Below are 19,024 nucleotides of genomic sequence, written 5' to 3'. Positions count from 1 at the left end.
CTGCCTGGTGTGCCGGATTCCCTGGTGCCCTGCGAGAGGGATGTCGGGCCAGGTACAACAGCTTGTGACAGAACTTCTGGGGAACCACCAGCTGCCTCCTGATCCCCCATGACTCTACTTCCCCTGGGGGAGCCCATTCTCGGTACAGGAACCCCTTCTCCCACAGGAACCTCTCCTTGCAACCTCTCCTCATGGTCTGTACCGCACTAAGGTCAGCCCGGTCCCTGTGCTTCCGCAAGGAGGGATCTTTCTGCAACTCGGCCTGGAACTCAGCAGCTGGGACAGGAATGGGGACCGGCTCTCTCTTGCTGGCTGGGTCTGAGGCCGCAGCCTCTCTGCACCGTGCCCCTGGGCGTTCCCCGCTCCCTGAGTTAGGGTCCTGCACCTCAGGTCGAGTACCTTCCCCGTTGTCGGGGAGCAGTGCCATTTGCCGACTCTGACTACGAGTCACGACCAGGGCACTCTGGGTGTTACTAGGCCAGTCCTCAAGGTCCCCTCCCATTAACACGTCAGTGGGCAAATTTGGTGTACCCCCACATCCTTGGGGCCCTCCTTGGCCCCCCATTTCAGGTGTACCCTTGCCACGGGTACCTTGAATGGGGTCCCGCCCACGCCCATCAGGGTCAGGTAGGTGTCGGGCACCATCCGATCTGAGGCCACCACCTCGGGCCGGGCCAGCGTCACCTCTGCGCCCGTGTCCCAGTACCCAGTGACCTTCCTCCCATCCACTTCCAGGGAAACAATGCACTCTTTCCGGAGGGGAAGCCCCGCGCCCACCCGGTAAACCAAAAACCCGGAACCTGGAGCATCCACAGGTGGTATGTTGCCAACCCCCCTTTCCTGGGAATGTAGCCCCTCCTCCGATTGGGTTTTTACCCAGCCCACCCTCTGCGGGTTGGGTCTGCTTGGTCTGTCCCTGAGCTTGGGGCACTGGGCCCGTATGTGACCTCGTTGGCCACAGCGATAGCAGCCCATATCTCGTGGGTCCCCTTGAGTGGGTCGGAGGGACCTGCCGCTGGATGTTCCCCTTTTGGGGGGGTTCTCCATAGGCCCCCTTTGGGAGGTCCCATGATGACTCTCTCTCTGCGTTGAGGCAGGCCTGCTCCTTCGAGACTCCTCCCTGCCATCCCCTGCCTGACTGTCCACAAATTGGTCGGCCAGCTGGCCTGCATGCTTCTGGTTCTCCGGCTTCTGGTCCATCAACCACAGCCTCAGGTCGGACGGGCACTGCTCGTACAGGTGCTCCAGTATGAATAGGTCAAGCAGGTCCTCTTTAGTTTGGGCCCCAGCTGTCCACTTGCGGGCATACCCCTGCGCCCGGTTGACCAGTTGTAGGTATGTGACCTCACGGGTTTTACGCTGGCTCCGGAACTTTTTCCGGTACATCTCAGGAGTCAGCCCAAACTCTCGGAGCAGGGCCTGTTTGAACAGTTCGTAGTCCCCTGCCTCCGCCCCTTTCAGTCGGCTGTACACCTCCACGGCTGCGGAGTCCAGTAAGGGGGTGAGAACTGCGATCCTGTCTGCAGGGTCAACCCTGTGCAGCTCGCAGGCATTCTCAAAGGCCGTCAGGAAGGTATCTATGTCCTCCCCCTCCTTACGCCGGGGCAGCAAGTGCTTATCAAAGCTCTTTGTAGGCTTGGGTCCCCCCTCACTCACCGTAGCTGGGGCCTCACTGCTCCTCAGCTGGGCCAGGTCCAGCTCATGTTTACGCTGTTTCTTCTTCTCCTCCCGCTCATGTTTACGCTGGTTCTCCTCATGTTTACGCTGGTTCTCCTCATGTTCACGCTGTTTCGCCTTCTCCTCCAGCTCTCGCCTCTTTAACTCGAGCTCCTCCCGTCTCAGCTTCCTTTCATATTCCAGCCGCCTCCGCTCCACGGATGCCGAGCGTTGCCGGGAGGATCCCCTGCAGGGGGGTGAGCTTCGCTGGGCGGATCCCCTGCTGGCCGGGGGGGTCATGGTGCCCTCGGTATACACTGGGCTCCTCCCCGCCCTTCCCCTACGCCTAGGAAGGGGGGGTCTCGGGAAGCCCTCGTCCGCTGGCTGACCACTCCCAGCGGGGACAGACACTGGTGCCTGCGCTGCATCTGCTCGGCTGCTTCCCTCAGAGACAGGGCTCCGTTCATTCATGCGGTCTCCCTGCTCCAGCTGGGCAATCAGCTGGTCCTTGGTGAGCCTCCCCTGGCGCAGCCCCCTTTGCTTGCACAGCTCCAGCAGGTTGCACTTGCGCCACTTGGCATACATCTTCCTGCTGGCCACTCACAGGCCGGGGTGCTCGCCGCTCCCCACGGTTTCCAGGGGGACCCCTAGTGCACCAGCCCTTCGTGAGGTCACCACCTCTCTGCCAGGGTCGAGCTGCAGACTCCTTCACCCCTGGGACCGCTCGCTGCAATCCCCCGGGGGACCCTGTTACTGCAAAGTCCTTCTCACTGGGCACACACTCCCAGGGGTTAATCACCCCTTTGTTTTACTGTTCCCCAGTCACTTACTGCAGGAAGCGCCGTCCACGGGGTGCAGTATGTCCCGCCGCTGCCACCAGTTGTCATGGAGTGTGGGGGAGTCCAGCCCTGCATCCCTCTTCCTGGGACCCACAGTGACTCTTAGCCAGCCAGTAAAACAGAAGGTTTATTGGACAACAGGAACACCGGTTACAGCAGAGCTTGCAGGCACAGTCAGGACCCCTCCACCGAGTCCTTCTGGGCTTTCAGGGTGCTTGGATCCTAGCTAGGATACCCTGAATTCCGCCCACACAGCCCCAAGCCCAAACTCAAACTGCTTCCCTCCTGCCACTCCCTTCCTTGTCCCCCTTCCCGGGCAAAGGTGTTGACCTTTCCCCTCCCTTACCTAGCTCAGGTTACAGGCTCTGGCATCGTCCATCCCCTAAAGTCCTCCCCTGCTCTCCCACTCCCCACACAGACAGTCCCTACTGCATCACACCATGAGCTGCAGCATGGCTCAGTGAGCACTGGCCAGGGGGTTCTCCACCCCAGCCCCCCTCCCAGCCACATGGTGGGGAGCATTGGCTGCCCCAGCCCCCTCCCAGCAGCCGGCGGGAATGGCCATCCTGCTCCTTTGCCTTCCCACCCTTGTGCTCTGTCCCTGCCCTACAAACTGCCCTGCCCCTCCCCGCCCTGGGGGTGAGCGCCCAGCTGGGCACTGAGCCTCTGGATCCCTCCAGCAGCTCCACGGTCCAGCCATCGCCTGGCTGGGCAGGCATCTAGCCTGCCTGTCCGCTGAACACTCGCCCTTGGGTGAGCCCAGCCCAGCGGGTTGCTGCCTCCTTTGCTGGGGGCTGAGCAGGAAGCCAGGCCCTCCGGCCGTGGGACAGGCTGTTTGTTTGGGAACTGCACCGACAGGGGGCCGTGTAGGCTCCTCACGAGAGAGGGGCAATTCCCCATCACACCAAGCTCCGGGGCCAGCTTTGGGGGAATGGTCTCCAGGCCCTGGGAGCCACAGTGCAGGGTTCTCTGGATGAGGGGCCGTGCAGATCCCCCAGAGGTGGGGCTGTCGGGGTGGTCTGCACTTAGAAGAGTGTCACCAACTTTTCTGTCCCCAGCTGGAGGCTGAAGCCACGCACCGTGTGATCACCATCGCCAACCGGGTGAGTGCCCCCAGCTGCCCCAGGACCTGACACATGCACACACAGCGCCCCCAGGCTGGGCATGGTCAGAGTCCCCAGCCCCCCGCCCGAGTCTCCCCACATGCGCGCGCACTGTCACAGAGTCCCTGGGCGATGCTCTGGAACTGCTCCCCACCAAGCCAGGCAGGACTTTGGGGAGCCTCCTCTCCCTTGGAGCAGACTTTTTCAGGGCAAGAAGCTCACACGGCTTCACCTCCTGGGTCTCTCCTTGGAGCATTCAGCATCCTCTGCCCCTCCGTGCGCTTCCCACAGTGAGTCTGCCCAGGCGGGGTCCTGGGGAAGCCACAGGGTCCTGCACCCCCACTTTGCAGTCAGATGTGACTCTCAGCCAGCCAGTAAAACAGAGGTTTATTTGATGACAGGAACAAGGCCCAAAACAGAGCTTGTAGGTACAAAGAACCGGACCCCTTGGCCGAGTCCATTCTGGGGCCCAGTGAGGCAGAACCCCACGTCTGCCCTCACTCCTCGTCCCCAGCCAGATGGGGATCAATATGAAAATTGAAAGGTGGATAAGGAACTGGTTAAAGGAGAGACTACAACGGGTCGTACTGAAAGGTGAACTGTCAGGCTGGAAGGAGGGTACTAGTGGAGTTCCTCAGGGATCGGTTTTGGGACCAATCTTATTTAATCTTTTTATGACTGACCTTGGCACAAAAAGTGGGAATGTGCTAATAAAGTTTGCGGATGACACAAAGCTGGGAGGTATTGCCAATACAGAGAAGGACTGGGATATCATACAGGAAGACCTGGATGACCTTGTAAACTGGAGTAATAGTAATAGGATGAAATTTAATAGTGAAAAGTGCAAAGGTCATGGATTTAGGGATTAATAACAAGAATTATTGTTATAAGCTGGGGAGGCATCAGTTGGAAGTAACAGAGGAGGAGAAGGACCTCGGAGTATTGGTTGATCACAGGATGACTGTGAGCCGCCAATGTGATATGGCCGTTAAGAAAGTTAATGCAGTCTTGGAATGCATCAGGCGAGGTATTTCCAGCAGAGATAAGCAGGTGTTAGTACCATTGCACAAGGCACTGGTGAGACCTCATCTGGAATAGTGTATGCAGTTCTGGTCTCCCATGTTTAAGAAGGATGAATTCAAACTGGAACAGGTTCAGAGAAGGGCTACTACGATGATCTGAGGAATGGAAAACCTGCCTTATGAAAGGAGACTCCAAGAGCTTGGCTTGTTTAGCCTAACAAAAGAAGGCTGAAGGGGGATATGATTGCTCTCTATAAATACATCAGAGGAATAAATACCAAGGAGGGAGAGGAATTATTTAAGCTCAGTACCAATGTGGATACAAGAACAAATGGATATAAACTGGCTATCAGGAAGTTTAGACTTGAAATTAGATGAAGGTTTCTAACCATCAGAGAAGTGAAGTTCTGGAACAGCCTTCCAAGGGGAGTAGTGGGGGCAAAAGACATATCTGGCTTCAAGACTAAGCTTGATAAGTTTATGGAAGGGATGGTATGATGGGATAGCCTGATTTTGGCAATTGATCTTTGATTATCAGCAGATAAGTATGCCCAGTGGTCTGTGATGGGATGTTAGATGAGGTGGGATCTGAGTTACTATGGAGAATTCTTTCCTGGGTGCTGGCTGGTGAGTCTTATCCACATGCTCAGGGTTTAACTGATCGCCTTATTTGGGGTCCGGAAGGAATTTTCCTCCAGGGCAGATTGGCAGAGGCCCTGGAGGTTTTTCGCCTTCCTCTGCAGCATGGGGCATGAGTCACTTACTGAAGGATTCTCTGCAGCTTGAGGTCTTCAAACCACAATTTGAGGACTTCAATAACTCAGACATAGGTTAGGAGTTTGTTACAGAAGTGGATGGGTGAAATTCTGTGGCCTGCATTGTGCAGGGGGTCAGACTAGATGATCATAGTGATCCCTTCTGACCTGAAAGTCTATGAGTTTGAGCTCCCAAACTGAAAACCCCTCCAGCCTCTCCTCCTCTGCTGAGTTCCTTTCCTGGGCCAGGAGGTCACCTGAGCTCTGTTCTCCCACACCTTTAGCATCCCCTTGCAGGAGGGAAGGGCCCAGGCCATTAGTTGCCAGGTGACAGAGGGTCAGCCAGGAACTGAGGCACCCACACAGTATTCAGGGGAAACATTAAGAACAGTCCCACTTCGTCATGCACACACACACATAGCACCCCCAAGCTGGGCATAGTCAGAGCCCCCAGCCCGAGTCTTCCAAACCCCACGCACAGCGCCCCCAGGCTGGGCATGGTCAGAGCCCCCAGCTCCCCCGCCTGAGTCTACACACACACACACACACACACACACACACACACACACACACACACACACACACACACACACACACACAGTGCCCCCAGGCTGGGCATGGCCAGAGCTCCCTGCCCCGAGTCTTTCACACAGACAGAGCACTCCTGAGCTGGGCACGATAAGAGCCCAAGCCCCCTGGATGCGGCCTGTCTGTCCCTGGAGCCCCGGCCCCCCGGCCACTCCCTGGACGCAGCCTGTCCGTCCCTGGAGCCCCAGCCCCCCGGCCGCCCCCTGGACGCTGCCTGTCTGTCCCTGGAGCCCCGGCCCACAGGCTGCCCCCTGGACGCGGCCTGTCCGTCCCTGGAGCCCCAGCCCCCTGGCCACCCCTGGACGTGGCCTGTCCATCCCAGGAGCCCTGGCCCCCCCCGACCGCCCCCTGGAAGCGGCCTGTCCGTCCCTGGAGCCCCGGCCGCCCCCTGGACGCGGCCTGTCCGTCCCTGGAGCCCTTGGTGATGTGGTCTGTGGGCCCAGGGCCATGGCGGCTCCCAGCACTGCGTGCCCCCTGCATGGCTCCCCGGGCAGCGCCCCTGCCCCGAGGGATTGCTGTGCTCTGCTGGGGGGTGCAGGGGCAGAGGTGAGCTGGGCTCTTACCTGCCCAAGGCCTGGAGCCCTCGGTGTGAGCCAGGCGGGCATGCGGGGGGCGGTGCGCACTTGCTGGGGGCGCCTGGACCGGGCAGGCTGAGCCGGTGCTGAGACCTACCCTGTCCCTCTCAGACTCACTGCCCCGTCTACCTGGTCAATGTATCCAGCATGTCTGCCGGCGACGTCGTGGCTGCCGCTAAGATGCAAGGTAAGGCTGGGCGCTGCACTTGGCCCGGGCAACTCCGTTCAGCAGCCTCGGCCTGGCATCGGGCCGCGTTTCGGGGGGAGCCAGGCTGGCCACGCATCATTGTCTTAATGGAAGTATCCACAGGGCTGGGCCGTAGCCGGGTGCCCACAGCGTCTTGTTCTTCTTCAAGTGCTTGCTCATATCCATTCCAATTAGGTGTGCGCGCGCCGCGTGCACGTTCGTCGGAAGATTTTTAGCCTAGCAACACCTGGTGGGTCGGCGGGGCACCCCCTGGCCTGGCGCTGCTATGGCACTGGATATATACCCCTGCCGACCCGTCTGCTCCTCAGTTCCTTCTTACCGCCCGTGTCGGTCACTGGAACAGTGGAGCGCAGCTTAGCTGATCTCCACTTCCCTAGCTGTTCACCATTCTAGTACTTACTGTGTATATAGTTGTATAGTTATAGTTGTAGTTTATACCTTTGTTAACGTAGTTAGTGTATATACTTAGAGGGTTGGGGATTAGCCCCTTCCCCTCTCGCGGTGCCCAGGCCCATGCCTGGTTCACCGGGCTTCAAACCGTGCTCAGCCTGCCACCGGCCGATGCCAACGGGAGACCCCCACGACTCCTGCCTAAAGTGCCTGGGGGAATCCCATCTCACAGATAAGTGCCGGATTTGCAAATCATTTAAGCCATGGACAAAAAAGGAGCGAGACTTTCGCCTTAAGCAGCTCCTAATGGAGGTGGCCCTCACTCCTCCAGCCTCAGCACCGAGTGCCGCACAGTCCGCGCCGGGGAGAAGTGCCTCATCGGCACCGCCAAGACGCCCCGGCACCAGCCGTCACCGGCACATAAGACAGCCCGGCACTGCTCCCTCTCCCCGCGTGCCAAGAAGGCCAAGGCTCCTGCGGCTCCAATACCTGCGCCGCAGTCAGAGCATCAGCCAAGACCAAGTCGCCCAGCACCAACAACTGCTGCGGCACTGGCAATCTCGGCACCGTTGATTCCGGCCATGCAAGAGCCGTCGAGTCCGGCGCGTGACAGCTCCCCGGCACGTGCCTCGGTAGAGCTTCTCGTTCCCACCACGCCAGAGACCTTTTCGACGGCGAGGGAACTCATTGCTCTAATGGAGCTCACCCTCCCTCAACGCCCGGCACTGCCGGTGCTGGTTGTTGCGTCAGCAGGGAAGCCGCCCTGGTCAGGCCACCTTCCATCGACGCCACAGGCAGGCACCACTCGAGGTCGAGGTCTCGCCAGCACTCCCGATCTCGCCGCCAGTCCCGGTCCAGGCGCCACTCGCAGTCCCGGTGCCGGTCCCCTTCTCGGCACCGGTCGTACTCGCGGCACCACTCAAGATCCCGCTCTCTGGACCGGTACTCCCGACGGCGGTCCAGCTCCCTGCACCGTTCGCGCCGCAGCCACTCTCACCACCAAGCTTCACGATCCCGGTCGACTTCCCGGCACCATGCTGGTCGCAGGTCCCGGTCAACCTCTCAGCACCGGTACGACTCCCGGTACCGCTCTCCAGCACGGCACGACGTACGGTACCCTGCGCACAGGGCCCCTCCTCACGTGCACTCTGCTCCGCCATGGCCATCACGGCACTCATCTGAGTCTTCACACGCTGACAGCACCATGTATGGGGACTCAGAACCGCAGAGCCGTCTCCTTCAGGAGGCTCAGGGTACGTAACAAGCGCCTCAGTGGTCCTTCTGGATGCCTTGGGCATATCATCAGGCCCAAGGTGAGCCTACAGTACCATCTCGTTCCACCCCGTCGGAACACCGTGCACCAGAGGCCACTGTTAGCCACCCTCCTCCAGCGGGTATAGACGACTCAGCTCTGGCGCCGGACCCTCAGGTGTTCCCGGACCCTGATGTTCCTCAAGAACAGGAGTCATTGCATGATCCAGTCGTGCCGGGCCTGTCTTCCTCCTCATCACCAGACGAGGCAGTGGCTGGTACCACCTCATCGGGCCCTCCCCCAATTGACCTCCGAGCCCATCAGGACCTTCTAAGGTGAGTTGCCTTAAATATCAACCTCCAGGTGGAGTAGGTCCCGGAGGTGGAAAACCCGGTCATAGACATATTGTCGGCAGATACACCAACTCGCGTGGCTCTGCCATTCATCCATTCTGTCCAAGCCAAAGCAGACACCATTTGGCAATCTCCGGCGTCTATCCCTCCTGCGGCCAGAGACATGGAAAGGAAATACATGGTACCCTCTAAAGGGTACGAATATTTATATATCCATCCTCCTCCATGCTCTCTGGTCGTTCAATCTGTAAATGTGAGAGAGCGCCATGGCCAGCAAGCTCCTGCCCCAAAATCGCGGGAGGCTAGAAGGATGGATCTATTGGGGCGTAAAGTCTACTCCGCTGGAGGCCTCCAACTGCGAGTGGCTAACCAACAGGCCCTACTCAGCAGATACAATTATAAGACCTGGCAGTCGGTGGGTCAATTCGCTGAACTAGTCCCACAGGACTCTTGCCCAGAATTCCTAGCCCTTCTGGAGGAGGGGAAGAAAGTGGCACAGACTTCCCTGCGGGCCTCGCTCGATGCTGCTGATTCAGCGGCCAGAACCGTCGCCTCGGGCATTACAATGAGGAGAATATCGTGGTTGCAGGTCTCGGGTCTACCTCCCGAACTGCAACACACTATTCAGGACCTTCCGTTTGAGGGACAGGGCCTTTTCTCTGAGAAAACAGACCCTAGACTCCAGAGTCTCAAAGACAATTGCGTCATCATGCGTTTCCTTGGGATGCATACTCCGCAAACCCAACGACGGTCCTTCTGTACCCAGCCTCAGCGCCCTTATCCCCCGCCCAGGCCACAACAAGACTTTAGCAGGAGGCGTGGTCATGGGAACAGCAGGAGACAATCGGGTTCCCAAGGGGGTCAGAATAACGCTCCTGCCAAACCATCACCGGGACCAAAATCGAACTTTTGAAGGTGTGCCTGGGAGCAGAGCACCAGTCCTCTCCCAGGATCCTCTTCAGTTCTCCAACCGCCTTTCCTCCTTCCTCCCTGCGTGGGCCCAATTAACCTCAGACCGTTGGGTCCTACGCACGGTGGAATTTGGATACCGCCTTCAATTTGTTTCGCCCCTCCCTCCCTCCCGCCCTCCCCGTCCCTCTTCGGGGAACCCTCTCACGAGCAATTCCTCTGGCAGGAGGTTCGCACGCTCCTCTCAGTCGGAGCTATAGAGGAGGTGCCGGAGGAGTTCAGGGGCAAGGGATTTTATTCTCGATATTTCCTAATTCCCAAAGCAAAAGGAGGTCTCCGTCCCATCCTAGACCTGCGTGGTCTCAACGTCTTTCTGAAGAAGTTGAAGTTCTGCATGGTGTCACTGGGGACCATCATTCCATCCTTGGATCCCAGAGACTGGTACGCTGCTCTCAACATGAAGGATGCATACTTTCACATCTCAATTTACCCTCCGCACAGACGGTACCTACGGTTTATGGTGCACCACCAGCATTTTCAATTTGCAGTCCTTCCGTTTGGCCTCTCCACCGCCCCGCGCGTGTTTACAAAGTGCATGGCGGTAGTGGCCGCCTTTCTCCATCATCGGTGCATAAGCATCTTTCCTTACCTAGACGACTGGCTGGTTCGCAGGACATCCGAGGCCCAAGTCACCAGGGATATAGCCGCCATCACGAACCTATTCGAGCGGTTGGGCCTGATGATCAATCTAGAGAACTCTACTCTAGTGCCCACTCAAAGAATAGAATTCATTGGGGCCATTCTAGACTCCAAGCTCGCAACAGCCTGCCTTCCATTACCCCGGTTTCGGACGCTAGTCTCGGCCATAGAAAGCCTTCAAACTTTCCCGACGACCTCCGCCCGTACCTGCCTCAGCCTTCTCGGTCACATAGCTGCGTGCACTTTTGTAACCAAGCACGCCAAACTACGCCTGGGTCCCCTCCAAGCCTGGCTTGCCTCAATTTACCACCCAGGCAGGGACTCCATAGACATGGTCGTCACCGTTCCTCAAGCCATCTTAGGCTCCCTCAGCTGGTGGCTAATGCCTTCCCTGTTGTGTGCAGGGATGCCGTTCCAACCGAGACAACCCTCAGTGTCCCTAACAACGGACGCCTCGTCTCTTGGCTGGGGGGCACATCTAGGCCATCACCGCACGCAAGGCCTCTGGTCAGCTCAAGAGCTGTCCTTGCACATAAACGTCCGGGAGCTGAGAGCAGTCCGCCTCACCTGCCAGACGTTCCAACATCATCTCCAGGACCGTTGTGTTCTAGTGCTTACAGACAACACAACAGCAATGCACTACATCAACAAGCAGGGCGGGACTCGATCCTCCCCCCTTTGTCAGGAGGCGATCTAATTGTGGGAATTTTGTATAGCCCATTCGATAGACCTTGTAGCGTCCTTCCTCCCAGGGGTCCGGAATACTCTGGCAGACCATCTCAGCAGATCCTTTCTCGCCCACGAGTGGTCGCTTCGCCCGGACATTGTTCACTCCATCTTCCAGAAGTGGGGCTTTCCCCACATAGACCTATTCGCTTCCCGCAACAACCGGAAGTGTCAGAGGTTCTGCTCCTTCCAGGGTCTTACCCCGGGCTCAATATCTGACGCCTTCCTAATCTCTTGGGCGAACCACCTGCTTTACGCCTTTCCACCCTTCCCGATGGTGCACAGGGTTCTCGTAAAGCTTCACAGGGACAGGGCTCGACTGATCCTGATCGCCCCTGCATGGCCCCGGCAACACTGGTACACCACGTTACTGGACCACTCGATAGCCAACCCGATCCCCCTGCCCCTCCATCAGGACCTGATAATGCAGGACCACGGCAGGCTTCTCGACCCAGACCTGCAATCCCTCCACTTGACGGCGTGGCTCCTGCATGGTTAACCCAATCGGAATTACGCTGCTCTGCCCCAGTACAAGAGATACTCCTGGGTAGCAGGAAACCCTCTACCCGGTCTACTTACTTAGCCAAGTGGAAACGATTCTCTTGCTGGTGTCTCACGCGGGATGTTGCACCTACGGAGGTTTCCATCCCCACTATTTTGGATTACCTCTGGCATCTCAAACAACTGGGCCTCGCGATCTCATCCTTGTGAGTACACTTAGCAGCTGTCTCTACTTTCCACCCCGGCGAAGGCGTTTACTCCGTCTTCTCCCACCCTATGGTTTCGAGGTTCCTCAAAGGCCTGGAGCATCTATTTCCTCTTGTGCGATGCCCCGCCCCTTCCTGGGACCTCAATTTAGTTCTAATGAAACTTACGTCCCCCCCGTTCGAGCCATTGGCAACCTGCTCGCTCTTATATTTGTCATGGAAGACTGCCTTCCTGGTAGCCATTACATCAGCTAGGAGAGTCTCTGAGCTTCGGGCTCTGATGGTGGACCCACCATACACGGTGTTCCACAAGGACAAGATGCAGCTACGCCCACATCCGGTGTTCCTCCCTAAAGTAGTCTCGGCCTTCCATCTCAACCAGGACATACTCCTCCCAGTCTTCTTCCCCAAACCGCATATATCTCGTACGGAGCAGAAGTTACATTCACTTGACGTCCATAGGGCGCTCGCCTTCTATATTGACTGTACGAGGCCCTTCTGCAAAATGCCCCAACTCTTTGTTGCAGTGGCGGACTGGATGAAAGGCCAGGCCGTCTCTACCCAGAGGATTTCGTCCTGGGTTACAGCGTGCATCCGGGCGTGCTACGAGCTAGCTCGCGCCTCTCCGGGTCGTATTACTGCACATTCGACCAGGGCTCAGGCCTCGTCGGCTGCCTTCTTAGCTCGAGTGCCTATTCAGGAGATATGCCGAGCAGCTACATGGTCTTCGGTACACACCTTTACCTCCCATTATGCCCTGGTGCAACAATCCAGAGACGATGCAGCCTTCGGCTCAGCAATCTTGCATTCTGCAGTTTCTCACTCTGACCCCACCGCCTAGGTAAGGCTTGGGATTCACCTAACTGGAATGGATATGAGCAACACATCTCGAAGAACAACAGTTACAAAGGTGAGTAACCGTCTTTTTCCATGGGCCAGGGGGGCCCTTAGCTGAGTGAGGGGAGTGTAAGTCTGCCCCCAGGGAGTGGTGCCTCCCCCAACAGCCACAGCTCCCCCCGCCCCATGGTGTTCCCTGTGAGGCTGAGGCCGATGCCTTTGCAGTCCCTGCCACTCAGCTCCCTTGGCACCAAGCGCCTTAGAGCCCAGCAGCTGCTGGGACCCTGTTCGGCTCCAGGGCCTGGGGAGGGCGGCAGGGGCTGCCCTGAGCAGCCAGACCAGCGCGGGTAGAGCGAGCAGCAGCCAGAACGGCCGAGAGGCTCCAGCAGCCGCCCGGCCTCGCCCCTGCAGCCCCTCGCCCCAGCTGCACCTCCCCACACGGCCCCCCACCCGGCCTCGCCCCCGCGGCCCCTCGCCCCAGCCGCACCTCCCCACGCGGCCCCCCGCCCGGCCTCGCCCCTGCGGCCCCTCGCCCCAGCCGCACCTCCCCTGCGGCTCCCTGCCCGGCCTCGCCCCGCGGCCCCTCGCCCCAGCCGCACCTCCCCACGCGGCCCCCCGCCTGGCCTCGCCCCCGCAACCCCTCGCCCCAGCCGCACCTCCCCACGCGGCCCCCACCCAGCCTTGTCCCTCCAGGGCCTGCAGACACTGCCCCTCCCCAGCCACACCTCCCCACATGGCCCCACCCCCTGCCAAGCCTTGCAGCTCCAGGGCCTGCTGCCCCCAGCCCCTCAACCCAGCCACACCTCCCCACACGGTCGCTGCCTGGCTTCACCCCTCAACACAACCCCACCTCTCCACACGGCTTCCAACATGACCCCCAGCAACACTGCAGCCCTCCACCCCCAACCCAGCCCCATCTCCCCACATGGCTCACACATACCCCCAAGAGGGTTGGCCAAGCCCCAGCCACGTTGCTGCCCTGCAGTGATGGCACACGGGCCAGGCAGAGGCTCTGTGGCTCTGAGAGCCCCAGGGTCCAGTAGACGCAGCACAGGCCTGGGGGTGAGGGCCCCAAGCCCTCGCCCCTACCTAGCTCTGCTGATGTGTGACCCAGGCGAGTCACCTGCCTGTCCCCCGCCTCAGTTTCCCCCATACCATCAGGGTAACGCTGTGCCCTGGCGGCTGGTGCCAGCCCATCAGGCGGCCCCCCAGGGTCCCTGTGCCCAGGCAGCTGGTGCCTGCCCATCAGACGGCTCCGCAAACCATCTCTTCCTTGGGGCAGGGATCCGCATGCTGCCTTGCCATGAGGCTGGCAGGGTGGTGGGAGAAACACTCCTGCCCTCAGGTGATCCACACACTGCCCTCGGGCACACTCCAGCACCAGAGCCCATCCCCCTGACACCCGTGTCCACTCTCTCTTTGCAGGGAAGGTGGTGTATGCAGAGACCACCACGGCGCACGCCACGCTGACGGGCCTGCACTATTATCACCAGGACTGGTCCCACGCTGCCGCCTACGTCACCGTGCCGCCCCTGCGGCTGGACACCAACACCTCCACCTACCTCATGAGCCTGCTAGCCAAGTAGGGGCTGCCGGGCACTGCTGGGGGAGGGGCTAATCCTGCGGCTCTGGCACTGCCTGACCCCTGGGTCCTGTTAGAGCCCCAGGCAGGGCACTCTCTGCCCCACTGCTGGGCACTAGGGAGGCCCCAGCCATGGGCCCGTGGTCTGTAATCAATGTGCCAGGGCCCTCAGGGTGCCAGGCATGGAGAACAGCACCACGGCTGCCGGGCCGGTAACCCCTGCTCCCCTCTCTCCCGGCAGCGATACCCTGAATGTTGTGGCTTCAGACCACCGGCCTTTCACCAGCAAGCAGAAAGCCATGGGCAAGGAGGACTTCACCAAGATCCCGCACGGCGTGAGCGGAGTGCAAGACCGCATGAGCGTCATCTGGGAGCGGGGTGTGGTATGTGGCACCGCACCAGGCATGGCACAGCTGCAGGGCCGCGGGTCGACCATGAGGAGCCTAGCACGCGCTGGGCCGGGATCCAGGACTTGGCCACCTTCGGTGCCGTGGGGAGCCGTCCTAGCGGATGACACTCTCAGGACCGCCATGCCCTGCCAGCGGAGACGGACCACTGAGGCCCAGATCGCTCATGGGCGCTACGTCCTGTCACCTCTCCTGACAAGAGCCCATCCTCCCTGTGCGCCGGGGTGGAGCAGCACCGCTACTGTGCTGCCCACCAGAGTGGGCTGCATTCCAGTGGGGTGTGACCTGGCACTCTGGGGCTGTGGTAACATAGGGAGTGGGAGTTCAGTGTGCATCTGGTCCTGCCCACCCCACGAGGCCTCCCCTGGCTGGTGCTGGATCCCCGGCTCAGCCCTGCGGCATGGGGCTAAGATGAGCTAGGAGTGACCTGGGGCAATTGCAGCTTCCTCCCACTCGGGGGAGGAGAGATGAGGGGACCCTCGGGAGCCGGGAACTCTTGGGCAAGCCCCCTCTGACTCCTGGGCTGCCCAGCCCTCCTGGAGGGGGCATAGCAGAACATCCCCACTGCACCGTCTCAACCCCTGCTGTGTTTGCAGGTCGGGGGGAAGATGGACGAGAACCGCTTTGTAGCCGTGACCAGCTCAAATGCAGCCAAGATCCTCAACCTGTACCCACGGAAGGGCCGCATCATCCCTGGGGCCGACGCAGACATTGTGGTGTGGGACCCTGAAGCCGCCAGGTAGGAATGGGGCCAAGGGGGAGGGACAGAGCGTCTTTTCCCAGTGCCAGGAGGTGTCTGACAGGCCCAGAACAGACCGGGGGGCGAGCGATCTGTGTCCCGGTGCCACTTGGTGCCCAACAGGCCCAGAACAGACGCTAGGGGGGCGGGGGGGGGGGCAGCGAGCCGTGTCCCAGTCCTGGTTGGTGCCCACAGGCCCGGAACAGATGCTGGTTGCGAGGGCAGCGATCCCTGTGCTGGTCCCGGTTGGTGCCCAACTGGCCCAGGACAGACACTGGTCAGGGGGGCAGCAAGCCGTGTCCCAGTGCCAGGAGGTGCCCAACAGGCCCGAAACAGGCGCTGGTCAGGGGGGCAGTGAGCCGTGTGCTGGTCCCGGTTGGTGTCCGACGGGCCCAGAACTGACACTGGTTGGGTGAGGGGGGGCAGCGAGCTGTGTCCTGGTGCCTGTTGGTGCCGCCCAGAACAGACACTGGTTGGGAGGGGCGGATGGGGGGCAGCGAGCTGTATCCGAGTGCCGGTTGGTGCCCAACGGGCCCAGAACAGACGCTGGTCGAGGGAGGGGGGGCAGCGAGCTGTATCCCAGTCCCGGTTGGTGCACAACGGGCCCAGAACAAATGCTGGTCGGGGGTAGGGGGGGCAGCAAGCTGTATCCCGGTGCCGGTTGGTGCCCGACAGGCCCAGAACAGACGCTGGTCGGGGCGGGGGGGAGGCAGCGAGCTGTATCCCGGTGCCGGTTGGTGCCCAACGGGCCCAGAACACACGCTGGTCAGGGGGCAACGATCCATATCCCCATGCCGGGAGGTGCTGCTCATTGCTCTGGGGGCTCCTGGCTGCGCTGTGCCTGGGCCCTGGCAGGGGGTACTGCTGGCTCTTAGCACAGGACTCCCCCAGTGCAGTGAGCCGCCTCCTCCCTGGGCCAGCCTGTAACCAGCTGCTCTTGCTGTGCCACCCTCAGGACCATCTCTGCCAGCACCCAGGTGCAGGGGGGAGACATCAGCCTGTACGAGAACATGCGCTGCCACGGGGTGCCGCTGGTCACCATCAGCCGCGGGCGCGTGGTCTACGAGAACGGCGTCTTCATGTGCGCTGAGGGCACTGGCAAATTCTGCCCGCTCCGCTCCTTCCCCGACTCCGTCTACAAGAAGCTTGTCCAGCGGGAGAAGGTAGGAGGGTGGGGTGGGGTGTCCCGTCCGCTGCGGTGCTGTGCATGGCTTCAGGGTGACCTGCGTGCGTGGCTGCCCCTGCACGTCCCCACACGGCCGAAGCGGGACCAGGATCATGGTGCAGGCCGAAGTGGTGCGATGTCTGAGCCCAGGATCCTGCCGCTGGGCCATCTCAGCAGCAAGATGGGCCGGTTGGTTGTGTGGGAAGCTGTTGGCCACTCCCACTCTTCTCAACTGCAGGGGACCGCGTGTGGCAGCCTGGGCAGGTGCTGCGCAGGGGCCCTGCTGGCAGGAGACAGCCCAGGGCAGCCTGGGGTGGGTTTCCTCTGCCCACAGGCTCAGCAACAGCTGTGGGGCCCAGCCTCCAAGAGGAGACAATCCAGGAGCAGACCCCCAACTCCCTCCCTTCCTCCTCCTGTAGCGGGGTATCCCACAAGGCAAAGAGCCTGCAGGTGGGCGGAAGGCAAAGGGTTCTACCCATGGTGCCCTGCGGGTGTGCACTGGGGAAGCCGGCTAGTGTGATCCCCCACTGGCAGCACTGCATCTCTCGCTTTGGACTGGCACAGCTGGTTAAGAGCAGCCTTTGCCCGGCAAGCCTGAGCACCAGGCCAGGCCGTCTCCCATTGTGTAGCACCTCGGCCGGCAGAGAGCTGAGCCAGAGGCTCTGCCCCAGTGGGGTGGGGAATAGGAAGGAGCCCAGCGGCTGGCCCCTTCCCACACTGTACTCACTGGCAGTGGCAAAAGGGGCTGTGCTCCCAGTAGAGGAGAGCACTGCCGTCCTCTGCAGCCCACTGTGGTCAGCAGTGAAATGCCAGCTACGTTGGCATCGGCATCATTAGGGTTCAGAGTCAACACCCAGCCGCCCCGCTGCGCAGTGATTGTCTGAGTCCACTGCCCACACTGCTGGGCTTTGCGGCTGCTCTGCGGTTGGGCTAGAGAACGTGATGCAGCTGGCACTGAGGAGTGCCTGCCCCCCACTGCCATGAGCTGGCTCCATGTGATGCCCGCAGAGGAAGCCGGTGTGTGAGCTGGGGCAAGGCCGGCAGATAGGCAGGCTTTGTTCAGCTGGCGGGCTGCTGGGGTGGCTGGGGAAGTCACGCAGCAACCTGGGCATGTCTCTCTGCCCACTCTGTATGGGGGGGAGCTGGGACTGGGGAGAGGAAAGAGGAGGTGGGAGCAGGCTGGGGATTTGAGAGTAGGGTTGTTGCCGGGGGGCTTATGGGGTTGAGGGGAGGGGCATTGGCTGATGGAATGAGGTTGAGGGAAGGAGTGTTGGCTCAAAGCGCGGTAATCAGGGCAGCAGTGAAGGAGGCTTGGGGCCAGCCCCGGGCCCTGGGAGGGAGGGAGGGAGGCAGGGGAAGCACTGGGGGCTGTAGTGCCTGGGGGTCTTGGCTCCTCACACCTCTCTGGAGAAGGGGAACTTGGACCCGTCGTGCACCTGGGGTGGGGCTGTCTCCCCATCCTGAGTCCAAGTGGGGGGATCACACTGTGTCAGCCTATCATGTGTCTGGGATCCCCCAGCTCCCTTTGAGGCTGGGTGTGGTTCTCTTGGGGCTGAGAGCTGGCCCGTGAGTGGGGGTGTGGTGAGGGACAGGGCTGCTCCGCAGGGGTCCACACGAAGTCTGGCTGGGACTTGGGCTCTGTGTTCAAGGTGCAGGAGCTCACAGCTCTGAGGAGCCCTCCACCCCTCACCCCAGCATGACAGGCTCTGGCATTCTTCTAGTGACCCTGGCACGCTGGGTCCTGCCGGCTCAGCTGGCTCTGACTCTGAGTGGGGAGGGATGGGAAAGGAGAAGCTCCTCCTTCCCGTCAAAGCGTCTGAGCCCAGAGCCCCTTGCTTGGCTAGGAAAGCCCTGGGCTCCTGGACCTGCTTCCCCAACAGTGGCCAGGGATTCATTTCACCCAGAAAAATCCCAGTCACCGGCCCTGGCCTGAGTTCAGACATTCAGAGATCCCCAGGCCAGCAGCGATCAGATCAGCTAGTCTGTGACCTGCCCTAAATAATTGCCAGAACAGATGTGTTAGAAAAACAGCCAGTCTCAACTGACACGTGAGTGTTGGAGAATCCACCACATCTCTTGGGGAAATGGGGCACCAGGACCCAGGACTCCAGCAGTGGTTGCACCACTTCCACACAGAGTAAAATAACCTCTCAACTCCTCCTCAAGACCCCTGCTTATGTATTAGCCCTTTTGGCCACAGCATCACTTGGGGAGCTCAATTGATTGTACAGGCCACCCCTCAAAATCTTTTTCAGAGTTGGTGCCTTCCAGGGTAAAGCCCCCCAGCCTGGAAGTCTGGCCTGCATTCTTTGTTCCTTTGTGTAACCGTATTAAACACACATTGTTTGCTTGCCCCCAGTTTACCAAGTGAGCCACATGAGTGGATTTTATAGAGACAGTCCTGATTTTGGGGGCTTTTTCCTATATAGCCACCTATTACCCCCATCCCAACTTTTTACACTTGCTATCTGGTCACCCTACATCAGTGTGAGTCAGTGACCTGTCCTCTTCA

At 60.2% G+C, this 19,024-nt stretch overlaps 1 protein-coding gene across 4 annotated transcripts in view; it reads left to right on the top strand.

Moving 5' to 3' along the window:
- DPYSL5 (dihydropyrimidinase like 5) overlaps window positions 1-19,024 on the top strand; it is a 117,890-nt gene that overhangs the window by 66,134 nt on the left and 32,732 nt on the right. For all 4 annotated transcript variants that reach the window (XM_030555045.1, XM_030555047.1, XM_030555044.1 and 1 more), the window contains exons 6-11: window positions 3,554-3,598; window positions 6,650-6,725; window positions 14,045-14,201; window positions 14,443-14,584; window positions 15,205-15,347; window positions 16,303-16,510. In XM_030555045.1, coding sequence (XP_030410905.1) covers window positions 3,554-3,598; window positions 6,650-6,725; window positions 14,045-14,201; window positions 14,443-14,584; window positions 15,205-15,347; window positions 16,303-16,510 — 771 coding nt within the window. The remainder of the gene's footprint in view (window positions 1-3,553; window positions 3,599-6,649; window positions 6,726-14,044; window positions 14,202-14,442; window positions 14,585-15,204; window positions 15,348-16,302; window positions 16,511-19,024) is intronic.

The sequence above is a fragment of the Gopherus evgoodei genome, chromosome 3 (genome assembly GCF_007399415.2).
Source record: "Gopherus evgoodei ecotype Sinaloan lineage chromosome 3, rGopEvg1_v1.p, whole genome shotgun sequence".
Classification (NCBI taxonomy): Eukaryota; Metazoa; Chordata; order Testudines; family Testudinidae; genus Gopherus; species Gopherus evgoodei.
The sequence above is the reverse complement of the archived record's forward strand: the minus strand, read 5'-3'. Positions and strand labels throughout refer to the sequence as shown.